Source organism: Petaurus breviceps, unplaced genomic scaffold (genome assembly GCF_028583685.1).
Source record: "Petaurus breviceps papuanus isolate PSGF00001 unplaced genomic scaffold, PetGlider_PUasm1.0 90895, whole genome shotgun sequence".
NCBI lineage: Eukaryota > Metazoa > Chordata > Mammalia > Diprotodontia > Petauridae > Petaurus > Petaurus breviceps.
In genome coordinates, this window is record NW_027187372.1 from 26,327,085 (window position 1) to 26,344,178 (window position 17,094).

Below are 17,094 nucleotides of genomic sequence, written 5' to 3' on the forward strand. Positions count from 1 at the left end.
ATCAATTCTTTCTTTTCCCATTGCTATCTGCTTTGGGAAAGTGGAGGTGGTAGAAACGCTCGATGGATATTAAGGGAAGCTAGATTGGGATTAACTATAAGATCTGTAAGATCTGGAGGGTCCTTAGAGGTCACCTAGTTCAACTCTCTTATTGGGCATGTAAAGAAATTGAGGCCCAAATGGGTACAGTGGAAAGGGCCCTGGATTGGAATCAGAGGTCCTGCTTTTGCCATTTATCAGTTTCCTCACCTGTGAAATTCGACGACCTCTGAGCTCTCAATCTATCTTCCTCCGTGACTCATTCTATTGTCCCAGTGACCTATTCCTGTTAGCACAGCACTTAGCCTAGCACCTGGCACAATAATAGGCACTTAATAAATGTTTATTGACTGATTTGTTCTGGTAGACAATTTCTGCAGACTGTGGGTTAGCATGCCTGTGGGATATGAAAGCTGACGATTTATAGTTTGATTCTGGGTGTCTTTGGGCAATGGAAATTGAACCTGCTGCTTTTCTCCCTTTCCCTGATCAGATCTACAATGGGACCCTCAAGAGAGATACGGATAATAGACGCTTCAGCTCCTACAGCCAGATGGAGAATTGGAACCGTCAGTACAACCGAGGCAACTGTAACACCATTGGCCCCGGCAGCGACATCTTCCAGCAGAACATCAAGGCCAGTCGGAGTGAGCCGGACCTGTACTGCGACCCCCGGGGGACCTTGCGCAAGGGCTACACGGGCAACAAAAGCCAAAGGACCACCCAGAATCGCTACAGCTTTTACAGTACCTGCAGTGGTCAGAAGCCTGTGAAGAAGTGCCCAGTGCGCCCTCCTTCCTGCACGTCCAAGCAGGATCCTGTCTACATCCCACCTATCTCCTGCAATAAGGACCTCTCCTTTGGTCACTCAAGGGCCAGCTCCAAGTAAGTGCTAGGGAGTCAGCTGTTGGCTGATTGACACACACTAAGATGCCCTGAACTCTTTCATCATGCAATATTTTATGCTGGGCACTGGGTGGGAAGAGTCAGAGAAGCAGAAGCACCCTGTCCTTGGGAGCTCCCAGCCTGATGGAAGGACACGGTTCTTGCCCTTAGGGAACTCTTAGTCTGATGGGGGAGGCATCGCCCTCAGGGAGATCCCAGTCTTTTGGAGGTGCATATTCCATGTACCTCACGAATTCTCAATTCGATGTGGTCAATATAGCTACAGATCTTAGGAACTCTCAGTGTGATGACCTCAGTTCCTGACCTCAGAGAATTGCCAGTCTGATGAGAGAGGGAGAGACAGAGAGAAAGAGAGAGAGAGAGAGAGAGACAGAGACAAAGACAGAGAAACAGAGAGACAGAGAGAGACAAAGACAGAAACAGATAGAGACAGAAACAGAGACAGAGAGAGAACCTCACCCAGGACTCAGACATGGGACATAGACACAGAAAAACAAGAATGACCAACAAGTGAAAAGTAAAATTGTCAAATGCTGTTAACTAGAGAAGGTGTTAAGGACAGATGGATTTCACAGGGTTTTAAATGTTTTACACTGTCAAGTTAGGGGGAACACAGATTAATGAGATTGTGGATCCACTGAAGTTTTGAAAAGAACAGCTTTTTGTGGAGACTGTTGGGGAAAAAGATTCAGATTGGAGGAATGTGTCTTCTTGGGATACATGTAAAGGGATGGAGACAATACAAAGGGCAGTGAGGCAGGTAAAGGGGCACAAGTCCTGAGGAGGTGGAGAGGGATAGACAGGCTGGGGCCAGGAAGGATCCAGCAGTGGAGGGAGTGATGCCCCTCTCTGGTCTGGGGATGGTCTCTCACTGTCTTTTTGAATAGGAATTGTTTCATTCATTGTATACATATCCTCAGCACCTAGCACGAAGCCTTGAACATAGCAGGGGGTGAATAAATACCTGTTAATTGTTTATTTGGCCCATATTCCTCTGAGCTCGTCCACTGTTCTCACAATTAGAATATCACTGTATAGTGAAGCTGGTACTCCCAACATCCAGAAAGTCAATTGGTCAATCAGCACACATTTATTAAGTACTTATTGTGTCCCAGGCACAGTGATGATAATAATAATAGCTAACATATGTGTATATATGTACATATACACACATACTTATATATACATATCTAATATAAGTATATATGTATTCATATGTCTATATGTATACTTATAAGTATCTATATATCTATATATACTTACATATAAATCTATATATACATATATAGATATAGACTTATGTAGAGGTAGGTAGGTGACTTGGTGGATAGAGCATTGAACCTGGAAGATCTGAGTTGAAATCCGGCTCCAGATACTTACTAGCTATGTGACCCTGGGAAAGTCACCTTACCTCTGTTTGCCTCAACCCACTGGAGAAGGAAATGGCAAACCACTCCAGTATCTTTGCCAAGAAAATCCCATGGACAGTATTGGCATGCTATGGCCCATAGGTTCATGAAGAGTTGGAAACAACTGAACAACAAAGCATTTATATAGCACTTTAAAGCATAAAAATCACTTTACACGAATTATTTCATTTTATCCTCACAACAACCCTGTGATGTGTAGGGTGGGGGGAGATAGGTGTTATTATCATTATTATTTCCATTTTAAAATGAGGAAATTGTGGTAGACAGAGGTTATGTGACTTTCTCAGAGGTCGCATAGTTAGAAGTTCCCAAGGTAAGATTTCTACTCAGGTCTTCCTCACTCTACCAGCCATTCTTTAACTTTAATCCACTGTCCATACCTCTCTGCCTCAATGCTATAGTATAACAGCAAGACTTCAGAATGATTTAGGGTAGAAAATAGTGGGGAGACACCTCTTCATTGTTGCATTCTCCTTTGGTGACTACAAAATGGCAGCCCCAGGCCTTGATTCATTATCTCAATGCAAAGGCCAAAAAAAAAAAAAAAGTGAAGATTCCAGAGTTTCTTAGTAGACCTTCAGTAGGATAAGACTTAAAGGATGGTGGGATTCAGATGGGGAAAAGGGAAAAGATATCTAATCCAATACAAAAAGAATTCACTAAGGGGAAGTGAGAGTGTTTGGGAAACATGAGGACACCAATTTAGCTGGAGTGGGAGGTTGGTATAGTGGAGTAATTAGGGATAAGGAAAGAAAGCTAAGTTGGAGTCAGATTGTGGAGGGCCTTGGAAGCCAGGCCAGGAATCTGGACTTTTTGCTGTAGCCATTGGGGAACTACTGAGGATGGTTTAGTCAGGCAGGGGTTTGATGCCAGATGGACAGGACTGAGGAAAAACAATGGGCAGAGATTAGTTAGGAGGCATTAGTTCACACACAAGATGATAAAGGTGGAACGATTAGGCAGACTGGGGAATGAGAAAGGAGAAGGGACATTTCCAATGAAGACTTGATGGGCTTGGTGACTTATACATCCTCCTCCACCCTCTTTCGCCTGGTGGCTTCATGACTAGTGGTGTCAATGTTCCAAATGTCTAACTCGGGGCCGGGGTGGGATCTATGGTAGGTCATGTTTATCTTGGTATCACCAGCCTAGCACAGGGACTTTAATGTAGGAGGTACTTAATAAGTGTTTATTCAATTGAATGGCATTTAGTTTATGCATATGGAGAGCAAAGCCAGGACTTGAATCTCATTACAACCATTATCTTACCAACTCTAAATTAATGTCATGCTTTCCTGGAAGAGGGTGAATCAGCTACATGTCCTTGGGTGGGAACCTTCCAGTCAATGGGTCCATTTCCATCATGAACAGGTTCATATTAGAGGAACTGTTTCCATGAGGGAGGGGCAGCTAGGTGGTAAAGCAGATAAAGCACCGGGCCTGGAATCCAGAAGGTTCATCTTCCTGAGTTCAAATCTAGCTTTAGGCACTTACTAGCTATGTGACCCTGGACAAGTCACTTAACCCTGTTTATCTTAGTTCCCTCATCTATAAAATGAACTGGAGGAGGAAATGACAAACCACTCTAGTATCTTTGGCAAGAAAACCCCAAATGGAGTTGTGAAGAGTTGGACATGATTGACTGAACAACAAAAGGTGTAAATGCTGTTTTAGCAGCTCTGGCTGCCTCCATCTTGATTCTCTGGAGTACTGATGAGGTTTTGGAAGCTATGTCAGAGCTGGCCTCCAGGGCCTGGAGCTCCTGAGGCAGGATGTCCTGTGTCAGCCCAGGGTAACTCATGTTCTTCTGCTTCTCTTACTCAGGATCTGCAGTGAAGACATAGAGTGCAGTGGCTTGACTATCCCCAAGGCTGTTCAGTTCCTGAGCTCTCAGGATGAGAAGTATCAGGCTATTGGGGCCTATTACATCCAGCACACCTGTTTCCAGGATGAATCTGCCAAGCAACAGGTAACCAACTGCATATTTTCCCCTTGAACCTGCTAGAGCAAGACCTAGATGTTGGACTGGTTCTATGTTTAAAGTTGAGTGGAGGCTTTCTCTCTTCTGGTTCTTCCTCATCCTGCCCAGCCCCTGGAGTAGGTTGGAGTGCTCAAGATGGCCCATAAATAGATCTAGGCTGCATGATCACCAACACTGAATCTTCTCTGTCCATTCCTTTTTTCTGTCTCCTTCCCCCCTCCCTATCACTCACCAATTCCCCATCATTCCAACTAGCCTGACTTAACTTACCTGCTTTTGGTTAAATGGTTGTCCATAACCATAATCAAATGAAATACCATGCATATAGCACTTTGTAAACCTTCAAGCACTATATAAATAATATTATTATTAGCTATTATGATAACTTAATACTACCAACTTTAGTAACATCTAGTGATAGGAAGGAAGTATGGTATAGTGGAAAAGAGGGCCAGGTATAGAGCCAGATGACTTTGAAGTCGAGGGATTCAAACCTCGGCTCTGCTGCTTACTAATTGTGTCTTTTAGACAAGCCATTTAATCCGTCTCTAGGCTTTATTTTCTTCATAGCTTTAAATAAGGGAGTTGGATTAGATGACCTCTTCTGTTCCTTTGAGACATAATGTTCTGTCCTTGCATTGGTGACTTGTCCAAAGCCACATGAGCAGTTACAAAGCTGTCCACCACACTCCCCATTCAACACTCTTCCCAGTCTATCATGCTACTTCAGTCAAGTGCATGGATAATTCAGATGATTCATCTCATTCATTCAGAAATCAGTGAAATTCTCTTCCAAGAAATTTGAACCCAAATTTTATATTTGATTGCATTTATTTTTTTTTGATTGCTTTAAAGAACAAAACCAAACCCTCTCTGCAGGAGGACAGGGCTCTTTAGCAGCCTGTAGACTTGGGATCTGTGCATAGTACTGACCCATATTCTCTGATTTTAGAGCCACTTTTCTTCCTATTGTACCTCATTGCTTCTTTTGGATTGATTTCCATCTGAAATCATATGCTAACATATGTGTCTGGTTAGTAAAAAAAATTAGAGAACATGGGTTCAAATAACATCTCTGACTCTGTGTATCTTTGGACAAGTCATTTAATGGCCCCATGCCTTTGTTTCCCCATCCATAAAAATGAGGGGGCTGGGTTTGAAGGCATCTTTGGACTCTTCTAGCTTTAGATTCACCATCAGTCCCAGTCGTTGTGTTAATTTCAAGCAAGCCAGGCAAGTTTCTATTAATTAACTACCCGTGGCTGAAGCAAAAATTCTCATTGTTCTAGGGAAGTTGCCCTTTTGATGTGGATCTAAGTTGTTTCTCTAGTAACCAGTGTAGACACAGTCGTGGAAGAGACTTTTTGGTACCAGCTATGAATCTAGGGAATCTCTTAGGCAAGTCTAATTAAATAGCCCCATTTCTCCTGCCTTCCCATATGTCCCCTCTCATATGCCTGGTGCCTATACTCTGCTGTCACATGAAAAAGCAGGATAAATGTAATTTCTTTTGGAAGTGGTGAGAAGTAAGAGTTCCTTATCTCTATCCTTGAGATAATCAAATAAGGGTGTTCCTAGAGAAGCTAAGCCAGGGGTTATGTGGATACTTTGCTTAAGTACCCAAGTGGATTGTTTGGCCTGAAAAAAAAATCTACTTTGAATCCTGATTATTAAGTTAGATGAGAGGAATCTAGGCTGGGTTTGGGGGAGGGAGGGGAGAGCTAGGTGTGGTGACCTTGATTTAGAACAAAAAGAAGGGAGGGAATGATATGTGCTTTGTAGGGGGATTCATAGATTCTGTTCACTTGTAACTCAGTTTCCCCAACTGTAAAAAGGACAGGATGTTCTCAAAGTTAGCATGCATGAAGCCTGGTTTAGCACTCCATCCCCTGTGCCACCTGGCTCCCTAGTCTGCCAAATCTAGCCTCAAAATGAGTCATTGACTCTTCATGTTGGTGGCTTCCTTGCTACTCTAGGTGTACCAGTTGGGAGGAATTTGCAAACTGGTGTCTCTCCTCCGGAGCCCCAACCAAAATGTCCAGCAAGCTGCAGCTGGAGCCCTCCGCAACCTGGTCTTCAGAAGCTCCACTAACAAGCTTGAGACCAGGAGACAGAATGGGATCCCGGAGGCTGTGAACCTTCTGAGGAGGACTGGGAGCACTGAGATCCAGAAGCAGCTCACCGGTGAGATCCTTTCCCTTCCCCAACCTCTCTCTCTTCCCTTTCTCCTCTTCCAGCCTCTAACTTCCCTCCTCCCTTCTGCCTGCCATGGAAAGCTAAGGGAACAGAGATAGGCAGTCAAGAAACCTCTTGGGCACCTAGGAATTAGTTTGTAGGGTCATGCAGAGCAAGTGACAAGTATGGATGGAGACCACAGTCCCCATCTCCTGGGGAACCACGTGTCATTAGTTTGGGGAGTACCATGAGGCAGCAAGAGCATAAAGACAAAGGAATTTGGGGCTCGGCAATATGAGAGCCATAGAATTCTAAAGATAAAGGGGCCTTCTAGATCACTTAGTCCAATGTTCTTAGAGGAAAACTCTGAAGCCAAGGGAGAGCAAGTAATTTGTAAATTTTTCCAGGAGCTGGTTCATATTTCTTTCACTTTACCCATGATCTAAGCCTGGGCATCAAATGTGATCAAAGATGTCAGAGGCCAGTGGGTATTTCAGAAGAAGGGGAAATAGATTGACTAGTTGCCATATCTGATAGTTATCTTAGCAAAGTGGACTTACTTTTTATGGAGAGGGTATAAACATTTGGGGACTATTCTTTGAATTCCCCAAAAAGCAAATATGAGCTTACGCTTGGGCATGACAAAGAGGAATGGAACCCCCAACAAATGGAACTATTGGGGTTACCCTAGAGATATACAATAGTGGTGTTCAGTTCATCATCATTAGAACTTTTTTTTTCTTTTTGGAGGGCAATTGGGATTAAGTGATTTGCCCAAGGTCACATGGCTAGTTTGTGTGTGTGTGTGTGTGTGTGTGTGTGTGTGTGTGTGTGTGTATGTGTGAAGTGTCTGAGGCCAAATTTGAACTCAGGTCCTCCTGACTCCAGGGCCAGTGCTCTATTCACTGTGCCACCTAGCCGCCCCCATTAGAACTTTTCTTAAGGGCCTAATTGCATATGGTACCATATTGGGTGTGGTATAGAGCAAGTTTTTAGTCATTTTTCAGTCATGTCTGACTCTGTGTGACCCCACTTGAGGTTTTCTTGGCAAAGAAACTGGACTGGTTTGCCATTTTATTCTCCAGCTTATTTTCCAGATGAGAAAATGGAGGCAAACAGAGTCAAGTGATTTGCCCAGGGTTGAACAGCTAGTGTCTGTGGTCACATTTGAATTCAGGTCTTCCTGATTCTAGGTTCACTGTTCTATCCACTGTGCCACCTAGCTTCCCATAGAGCAAGTTACACAGATATATTGCCTGCCCTCTAGATGCTGACAGCCCAAGATAGATACCTTAGGGGAGGTGAGCACGTAGAGGAAACATGGAGACAAATCAACTTCAACACTGAAATTGTATGCACTTCAAGGGCAAATGCATTTTAGAATAAAGAGAGTGAGAGGGTGAGGAATGCTGAGTCTTAGAATGTGATACTCAAGTCTTACACACATATTAAAAAAATCCTCTTAAGTATAATATGGGAGAGGGGAGACTAGACATCAGTTAATCTAAAAAGGGATTTTTAGTAGACTACAATCTTGATATGAAACAACAGTGTGTTAGAGTAACCCAAAAAGCTAGGGAAATCTTAGGATGCACTGAGCAAGGTCTAGCTTCCAGAATGGTTAGCTGCATTGTACCTGGTCAGATGACAGTTTTGTGTTCGGTTTAGGGTACCACATTTTAAAAAGGAGTTAACAAGGTAGAGAGCATTCATCTGAAAAAGCTATGCTTGATGATGAAAGACCTCAAAATTGCACAGTATAAAGATGTGTTGAAGGCACTGAGGATGCTTAACTTAGGGAAAAAAAGACTTAGGGGAGACACGAATTGAGAGACTGTCACATGGAAAAGAGATTAGAGTTGGACTCAGAGGCAAAATGAGGGGAAATGGGTAGAAATGAAAAAGAAACAGATTTAGTCTCAACATGAGCTTTGGTTGTGTTTGGATTAGTGGTTGATGGGACACTCTAGGCTTAGGTACTAAGGAAAAGTTTGATTTGTATTGCCAAGATATAAGGCTGTAGATTGGGTTGTGGGAGCAGGGGGCTTATTTTTGGTGTAGGGGGGCCACCTGAGCAAAAGACGGTTAGGGTTAACAGGCAGATGGTGAAAAAGTATGTCTGACAGGAGCAATTTAATTCAATAAATATTAACAGAATTCTATTACATTCACAGAATTTGCTGTGGATGCCATGTGCCTCAGTTTCCTTATTTGTAAAATAAGAATAGTAATACTTGTATTGTTTTGGTGGGGGAGGGCACGTAAAAATTAGCCTCTCAGGCTTGCTGTGGAAATAGCACTTTGCAAACCTTAAAAGTGTAAACAAACAAGAGCCACTATTATGTTATTAATCACATTATTTTATTTCACTATTAATATTATTTAACGACAACAGTAATAAAAAAAAGTGACTGTACCTCTGAGGCACTTAAAATCCAGCTGCACACCAGCCTTACAGACAGGAAATAATTAAAGAACAATCTCAAATTGGATATGATTAGGTGCCAAAATATGTGGTCGAAACAGTCACTCAGTCAACATATCTTTTGAGCTCCTACTATGAGCTCAGGTCTGAGCTAACACTAGCTTACGTTTACATTAAAGTTTGCAGAGGGCTTTCCTCAGGACAGTTCTGAAAGAAAATTGTTGTGCCCATTTTACAGATGAGGAAAAGGAATCTCTGAGAGGTTGTGATTGTTCATGGTCACACAGCTAATACATGAATTTGAATCCAGGCCTCCTGACTCAAAGCCCCAAACTCTATCCACTTTGCAACACTGCTTCCCGTACTGTACAAGATAAAGAAGCCTAAAGAAAAAAACTATATTCTCTAGGAACTTGTAGTTTAGTTAGGGAGGGAAGCTGTACACCCAAGGACCAATGAGGCAATAAGTTTCTTGGGAAGTGATCTGATAGTTTGACTGGGAACAGCTGAGAGTTAATATGTTTAGAAGAGAACTTTCCTTACAATTAGAATGATCTGAAAGTGGAATGGGTTACTTTGTAAGGTAGTGAGCTCCCCATCACTGGAAGTCTTAAAGCAAAGGTTAGATGACCACTTGTTGGGTATGCTGTAGAGAGTATATTAGAAAAGGCTAGTGATAGGCAAGAAGACAGTCTGGTGAACTCTCCCTGAAGCGTGGCATCAAGGGGCTGTGGTTAAAATGAGACCCTTCTTTCTTCAGGGCTGCTCTGGAACCTGTCTTCCACCGATGAGCTGAAGCAAGAGCTCATTAATGAAGCCCTCCCTGTTCTGACTGATCGGGTTATCATCCCCTTCTCTGGCTGGTGTGACGGCAATAGCAACATGACCAGGGAAGTGGTGGACCCAGAAGTTTTCTTCAATGCCACCGGCTGTTTGAGGTGAGAGAAGTTGGCCCTTCCCTCCTACCTGCCCTTGGCACAGCATAGACCAGCCCAGCTTGGACACTTCATTCAGTGGGGTCCTGCTGGTTCCAGATCCTGTCTGGGACAGAGAAATCAAAGAACCATTTTATTTTTATAAGCTTACTTTTATTGATATCATCTGCTTTCACATCACTTGAATGTAAAAAAGTTAAAAAAAAGAAAAGGAAAAAAAGTTAAACAAAAGTAACCAACATATAATCTTTATCTGGTGTATATAGACTACACATGTCTGCAGAGACCCTAGTTCTGCAGAAAAGGGAAGGGTTGTAACGTCTCATCTCTTCTTTGGGACCAACTTCGGTCACTACAAGTAGTGTCTGATTTTATTTTGTTTTTATCATTATTCATACACAACACCCCATGTGAAAAAATATATGTGTGTTTGTATTCTGATAATTTCCCTCAGCATCAGTTCATGGAATCTGCTGACACTTCTGTATTCTTCATATTCATAATTTCTTACATGTATAATATGTTCATTTATATCCATTATTTCCTACATGCATTACATGCTCATTTATATTCATCATTTAGTACATATGTTACATGTTCATTACATTCCATATTCATCCTTTCTTACTTGTTCATTTATATTCGTTTCTTACATGTATTACATGTTCATTTATATTCATCATTTAGTATACATGTTACATGTTCATTAATTCCATATTCATCCTTTCTTACACTGCAGCATGTGTATGCACATGGATGTTCCCATGCCCAATAGCCAACACTTGTACCTATGTCTTAATGTTCTAACTAATTCAATTCTTGTTTTCCTTTTTTTTTCTCCTTTATTACCCACATGTGCTGCCTGTGATAGTTGAAGAGAATTTCCCCACACAAAGGCTTCTGCTAATGAGTCACTTTCAGCCGTAGGCCACTGTGTCATATATATCGGCACAAAGATCGTGTCTATACCCAAAGTGTTCCAAGTTCCAAACCAGGGTGTGGTTAGGATAGAAGGTGGTTTCAGCAAGAGCTGTTGGGTGCTGGAATCTGGGTGTGATCATTATGTAACAGCCACTCAATGGGGTACTCAGAGAAGGTTAAGGCCCCCTTTAACATCTATACCTGGCTTCAGTGGTTTTAATTTTTTCTACTAGGAGACTTTTTTCTTAAAGAAAAGAAAGGACTGATGGCTACCCTTTCTTTTTCCCATAGTCACTTTGCAGAAAGCCTCTTCCTCCATAGAATCTTTCCTTTCAAATAAATCAAAACAGTTAAAGCGAAATCAACCAAGGCAGAGACTTGATCTAACACTATGCAACATTCTGTACCAGCAGACCCCCTTCTCTCTACTGAGAGCTCTCTGTTGAGAGGAGGGAGGTGTGTCTCATCATCTGTTCTCTGGAACCAAGATTGGTCATATGCATTCTGCCTTTTAGAGATATTGTTATTTGCATCATCATAGTCATTATGTATATGGTCTATTGATTTTGCTGCCTTCATCAGTATCAGTTTATACAAGCCTTTCCATGTCATTCTGAATTCTTCATATTCATTATTTCTTATGGTGCAATAAGATTCCTTCATATTCATATACTACAATTTATTCAGCCATTTTCCAAGCCACGGGAAGCCACTCTGTTTCCAGCATATTGTTTGGTTTTGGTTTTTTGAGTTTTTTTGCTACTACAAAAAGAACTGCCATGAATATTTTTTATATATTTGGGGTCTTTCAGTCTTTGACCTTTTTGAGTATATATGCTGAGAGTAGCAAGCATCAATGAGGTCAAAGGAGATGAACACTTTTAGCTGTTGTTGTTCAGTCATTTCAATCATATCTGACTTTTCATGACCCCATTTGGTGTTTTATTGGCAAAGATACTGAAGTGGTTTACCATTTCCTTCTCCAGCTCATTTTATAGATGAAGGAACTAAGGTAAATAATGTTAAGTGACTTGCCCAGGGTCACACAGCTAGTAAGTGCTTGAGGCTGGATTTGAACTCAGGCCTCCCTGGCTACAGGTCTAGCATTCTATCCACTGAGCTACCTAGTTTTAGTAACATCACATAATTCTAAACAATTTTGGCTGAGGTAACTTGCAGGTTTCTTGGGGAGACCAGAGAGAGTTTCTTGGCATATGATTCTTTGTCTCAACTTGTTACTTCTCCTTATAGCCTCTCCAATAGACCACCTGCCCCATAGCCTGCTGAGGCATAGTGAGGCTTGGAGATGAAAAAGCCATGTAATTAAGGCCTTTATGGAGTTGCTGGAGGGGAAGAAGAGCAGCCCCACCCACCTCAGGCAGATGGGCCCAGATTGCTTGGGAACCTGCCTAATGTGGCAGCTGGGAAAACACATTTGCCTGCTTGAAAGTATTGGGTGGGGAGGTAGATCAGGTCTCTGGCCAACAGCCACTTAATCTGTGTCCTCCTGCACCAGAGGAAGGTGCCCCCAATAAAAGAAACAATGAGAAACAGGGGGCTTTTAGACCTCTCTGAAGGGAATACCTGCTGGGGGGGGGGAGCAAATGTGTTTCCAGGGGTTTGTGTGGGGTGCCAACTACAGCAGTTGTAGTGGGAAGGTTGTAAAATCATGGACATGAGGAGTAAGTGGGCAGAAAGTAGGTCAGAGAAGATGGCATCGAGACAAAGTTCAAATGAGGCCGTATCTCAGCCTCTTTTAGCATATAGAATGACAGTTAGCCATCCTGTTGTTCATTCTTTCCTTTCTATTTCTTTATCTTTCCTTTTTCTTCTCCATCTATCTTCCCTTATTCTCTCTCCTCCATTACATTCCTTTCTCTCATTCCTCACCCTACCTTCATTCCTTTATTCCCTTGTTTCTTTTCTTCGTTCCTTCTCATTCTCCATTGGTCTTCTTTGGCTTCCTACCCATTCATCTTCTTTCCCCTCCCATTCTCTATTCATGCAACCACTACCCTATGGCAATGGTACCCTGCTTGGTCCTGCATCCAGTCTCAACCTTCTCCAATGCATCCTTCTTACAGCTGCCAAACTGGTATTCCTAAAGCACAGATCTGAATGTGTCACTTTCCTTCTCCAAAAAAAAAGTATGTATGACACTTTTTTTTTTTAAAGCAATCGGGGTTAAGTAACTTGCTCAAGGTTACACAGCCAGTTATTTCTGGGTGTGGTGCTAAGTGTTGGAGCCCGGGATTCAATCTCCAGGTCATCCTGACACTGGAGCCGGTGCTCTTACTCGCTGAGCCACCTGGCCGCCCCTAAGCAATTGGGGTTAACTAACTTGCTCAAGGTTACACAGCCAGGTGTTTCTGGGTGGGTGCTAAGTGTCTGAGCCCAGGATTCAATCTCCAGGTCATCCTGACACTGGAGCTGGGACTCTTACTCGCTGTGCTACCTGGCCGCCCCCTGTATGACACTTTTAAATTTAATCTGCATCATTAACATTTTATCCTTCACTTCCTTAAGCCTAGATGGTCAACAAAACAATCAATCAAGCCCTGATTTGTAGCATTTATTGGCATTTGGATTGTAAATGCTAATGCTGAAACTTTAGCAATTGGTTCTTGAAAGTCGCAGCAAGCTGGCTCCAGCACACCTTTGCCTGTAGATGACATTCCATCTGTATCTAGGATAAAACATAAGGCTGTCCCTGCCTGGTTTTTCTCTTCACGTCTCTTTCTTTTGGAATTCCCCATTCTCTTCAAGGTTTAGCTAAGGTGTCATTTCCTACAGGGCCTTTTCTGATGCCTCCAGTTGTGGGGTTCTCTTAATTGAAATTACTTTGTATTTATTATGAATGTGTCGTATGTATACTTGAAAATGTGTACACTGTATCCCCTCCATAGAATGTAAGCTCCTTCAGGTGAGGTACCTTTTTTTTTTGTCTTTGTATCCTGAGCCTATCTTGCATATAGTAAGGACTTAATAAATAAAAACTTTTGAATAAAGAAATTCTTTCTTTCCTCCATTTCTCTCTCAATTCTCTCCTCTCTACTACATTGTCTTTCCTTCTATTCCTCTCCTTAATGCTCATCTTTTCTTTCAGGAACCTGAGCTCAGCCGATGCTGGTCGCCAGACTATGCGTAACTACCCAGGACTGATTGATTCCCTTATATCCTATGTTCAGAACTGTGTGGCAGCCAGTCGCTGTGATGACAAGGTAAGAGCCCAGTTCTTTTAGATTCTAGTCTTTGACCTCTTCCTTCCCAGAGCTCCCTACAGACCCAGAGAACCCAAGAATGGGAGTGTCAGCTTTGGTAATTACATTTGAACAATTTCCATCTCAAAAACCAAGTAACCATGAGGTTGCTCAGGGCCTTCTAGGAGAGTGAACTAGGCTAATGGAGGCCCTTGAATAAGATAGTGTTTAGTTCTGAAGACCAGTGGAGAGTAATGGCTAAGTCTGGACTGATGGATTCCACTGGTTCTTTCCATCTCAATGGCATTTTGGCACATGGAAACAAAATGTAGAGGAGTTGGGCTTTGGGAGTCACTTGGATGATGGGAGAATCCCTGTGGCACTGGCAAGGTGGAGAGCTGATGTTTGGGGATTTCTGGATAGCGGTGATGATCCAGAGAGTGATTTCCTTTTGGAGGAGTTCTGCCACCAAAGTAGACACTAAAGATCCAGCTTTAGGAGGAAAGGCATCCCATGATTATTTATGGCCATCTCTCAGTTTTCCACATAATATTTCTCCTCTTTGAGACATATTCCCTTATCAATATGTAATGTGTAATCCCAGGTTCAACAGTATAGCCTAATTCTAACATCAGCCTGGACCAGGCATGATTGGGTACATTTGCTCTCGTTCTCCTGCCCCTTGCCACTTTTCCCCCACCCCCAATCAAATAAACACCATTTGCTGTGGAAAGAGCTGGGTTCTTGAGGATCTGGGTTCAAATCCTACTCTCTTCATGGTTTTGAGCAAGTGACTTAGCCTCCTTGGGCCTCAGTTTCCTTGTCTGCAAAACAAGAAGGTTGGATTATATAGCCTCTATGATCCCTTACAGCTCTGGAGCTATGAACTTGTGACATTATAAGCATATAGTTTAGGATTTTCTAACTATGTGACTAAGGGCAAATTTCTTCATTCTTCTGAATTTTGGTTTCCTCATCTGTAGAATGGAGATAATGGTGTTCACATGTACCATTTGCCTTACAGGTTTTTTTAGGAAACTATTTTACAAGTTGTAAAGTATTATACAAATGAGAGCTATTGTAATGCATTCCAAAGCCAGAAGACATGGTCCTTGGATCCTTGGATATTGAGGTCATCGGTGTTACCCAGAGCTGGTTCAGGGTTAGAGAATGGTTGTGATGACCCACTAGCCCTCCTCCTAGGCACTGCCTGGGGCAGCCATTCTCTCACTCTGAGCCTGTTCTGGTCTGGATGATCAGTCCTTTGGGTGGAAGCATGGGTCAGACTTCTGTGCTCTTTCTTATCTTTCAGTCTGTGGAAAACTGCATGTGTATCCTGCATAATCTGTCTTACCGACTGGATGCTGAGGTGCCCACCCGCTATAGCCAACTGGAATATAACACCCGCAATACCTTTACTGACAAGTCTTCCACAGGCTGCTTCAGCAACAGGAATGAGAAGATGATGGTGAGGATCCCCTCCCCCTGCCTAGGTAGCCCAGGAGAGCCGAGTAGATCGAACCCTCAGGGATGGACTTAGATGAGGCGAAAGTGACAGGTCAAGTGCCAGGACTCTGGGACACACTATCACACTGCTGAGATGGCACTGAATGCTGAACTCATAGAATAGGACCTCAGACTTTGTTGAAATCAACCCCATCTCCTTACTTCCTTTCCAAAGCTCTTACTTGGTTCCAGGGGACGGTACCTCTATGAAAGCCCACATACTTTGGGTGGTTTTTTGCTTTTGTTTTTTTTTTATCTGCATTGCTTTGAGAATAAGATATTACAATGCATACTTTGGGGGTCATCACTTTACTCTTTCCTAGCCTACTACTGATCCCCGGTTTTCCCCTTAGGATTTTTTTGGTGCCATAAACAATTTGGTGAAGCTTATGGACCCCTTCTGAGAATATTTTTAATGAATAAAATAAAATATATAGGATTATAAAGGAAACCAATTATATTGAAATATAGTTACCAAATACTTTTTTAAACGTTAGAAAAGAAAAGTTCATTGACTCCAGGTTGAGAATCCCTCCAGTCAGAAGGAGGGAGGGATATAGGACTATTTGAAATATGAATGGGGAAAGACTTCTTAAATGAGGATTAAGTATAGTAGTCACCTATTTATGACATCTGGGCCTTGAGCCAGCTCATATGCCTTGTCACCAAGGGAAACCTGAGTTTAATGTGCCTGACTTGGGAAGTAGAATAATCATCAGGAGCTGGGATCAGAGAGTAGCCTATGACTTCTATTCCCTGGATTGAAGATGACACCATACTTTTCAAAATGTACACATTGATCTTGGTGTCAGTTCTCAGAGTCTGCATTTTATGAGGGTTTGAAAGAATCCCATCTTCCCTACTGTTGTCAGGATCATTGAGTCAAAATCTGGTCCTTTTCAGCTGAATTTGCTCCACTTGAGCAGAAATTGGAAAAACCAAGGGCCATATCAGAGTCCCCTAACTTTGAGGAGGTAGCCCAGTCAGAATGTCTCTACCTGCTAAGTTGCCTTCCATTCTCTCTCTGTCTTGGTCTCTCTGTCTCTCTCTCCCCTACCATGGTAGTCCAACCAAGTATAGGGGCAGGGAAAAGTGGGTGGGAGATATACTCAGATCTGTTGGAAAGATCCGCAGGTTGCAGGGCTCCTTAGTTGAGTCTTCCTAATGATCTGCCATTTGTCCTTTAGAATAACAACTATGACCTACCTTTGCCTGAGGAGGAGACCAAACCCAAGGGAAGTAACTGGCTCTACCACTCTGATGCCATTCGCACTTACCTGAACCTCATGGGCAAGAGCAAGAAAGATGCCACCCTGGAGGCTTGTGCTGGTGCCCTGCAGAACCTCACTGCTAGCAAAGGACTGGTGAGAGGAATGGCCACTTCCAACTTCCATATCTCCACCACCTTCTCCTATACTCATCTCCCTCTCCTCTCTCTTCTCTCTCTCTCTCTCTCTCTCTCTCTCTCTCTCTCTCTCTCTCTCTCTCTCTCTCTCTCTCTCTCTGTCTCTGTCTCTCTCCTCTCTCTTCTCTCTCTTCTTTCTCTCTCTGTCTGTCTCTCTTCTCTCTCTCTCTT

The 17,094-nt window shown here is 42.7% G+C and overlaps 1 protein-coding gene across 2 annotated transcripts in view; it reads left to right on the forward strand.

Annotated features, from left to right (window-relative positions):
• PKP1 (plakophilin 1) overlaps positions 1–17,094 on the forward strand; it is an 80,611-nt gene that overhangs the window by 49,032 nt on the left and 14,485 nt on the right. For both annotated transcript variants that reach the window (XR_011165734.1, XM_069074541.1), the window contains exons 3-9: positions 533–924; positions 4,200–4,344; positions 6,333–6,540; positions 9,717–9,894; positions 13,919–14,033; positions 15,325–15,480; positions 16,706–16,882. Coding sequence is in view for 1 of the 2 variants with exons in the window: in XM_069074541.1 (XP_068930642.1) it covers positions 533–924; positions 4,200–4,344; positions 6,333–6,540; positions 9,717–9,894; positions 13,919–14,033; positions 15,325–15,480; positions 16,706–16,882 (1,371 nt within the window). In the remaining variant the exon portion in view is untranslated. The remainder of the gene's footprint in view (positions 1–532; positions 925–4,199; positions 4,345–6,332; positions 6,541–9,716; positions 9,895–13,918; positions 14,034–15,324; positions 15,481–16,705; positions 16,883–17,094) is intronic.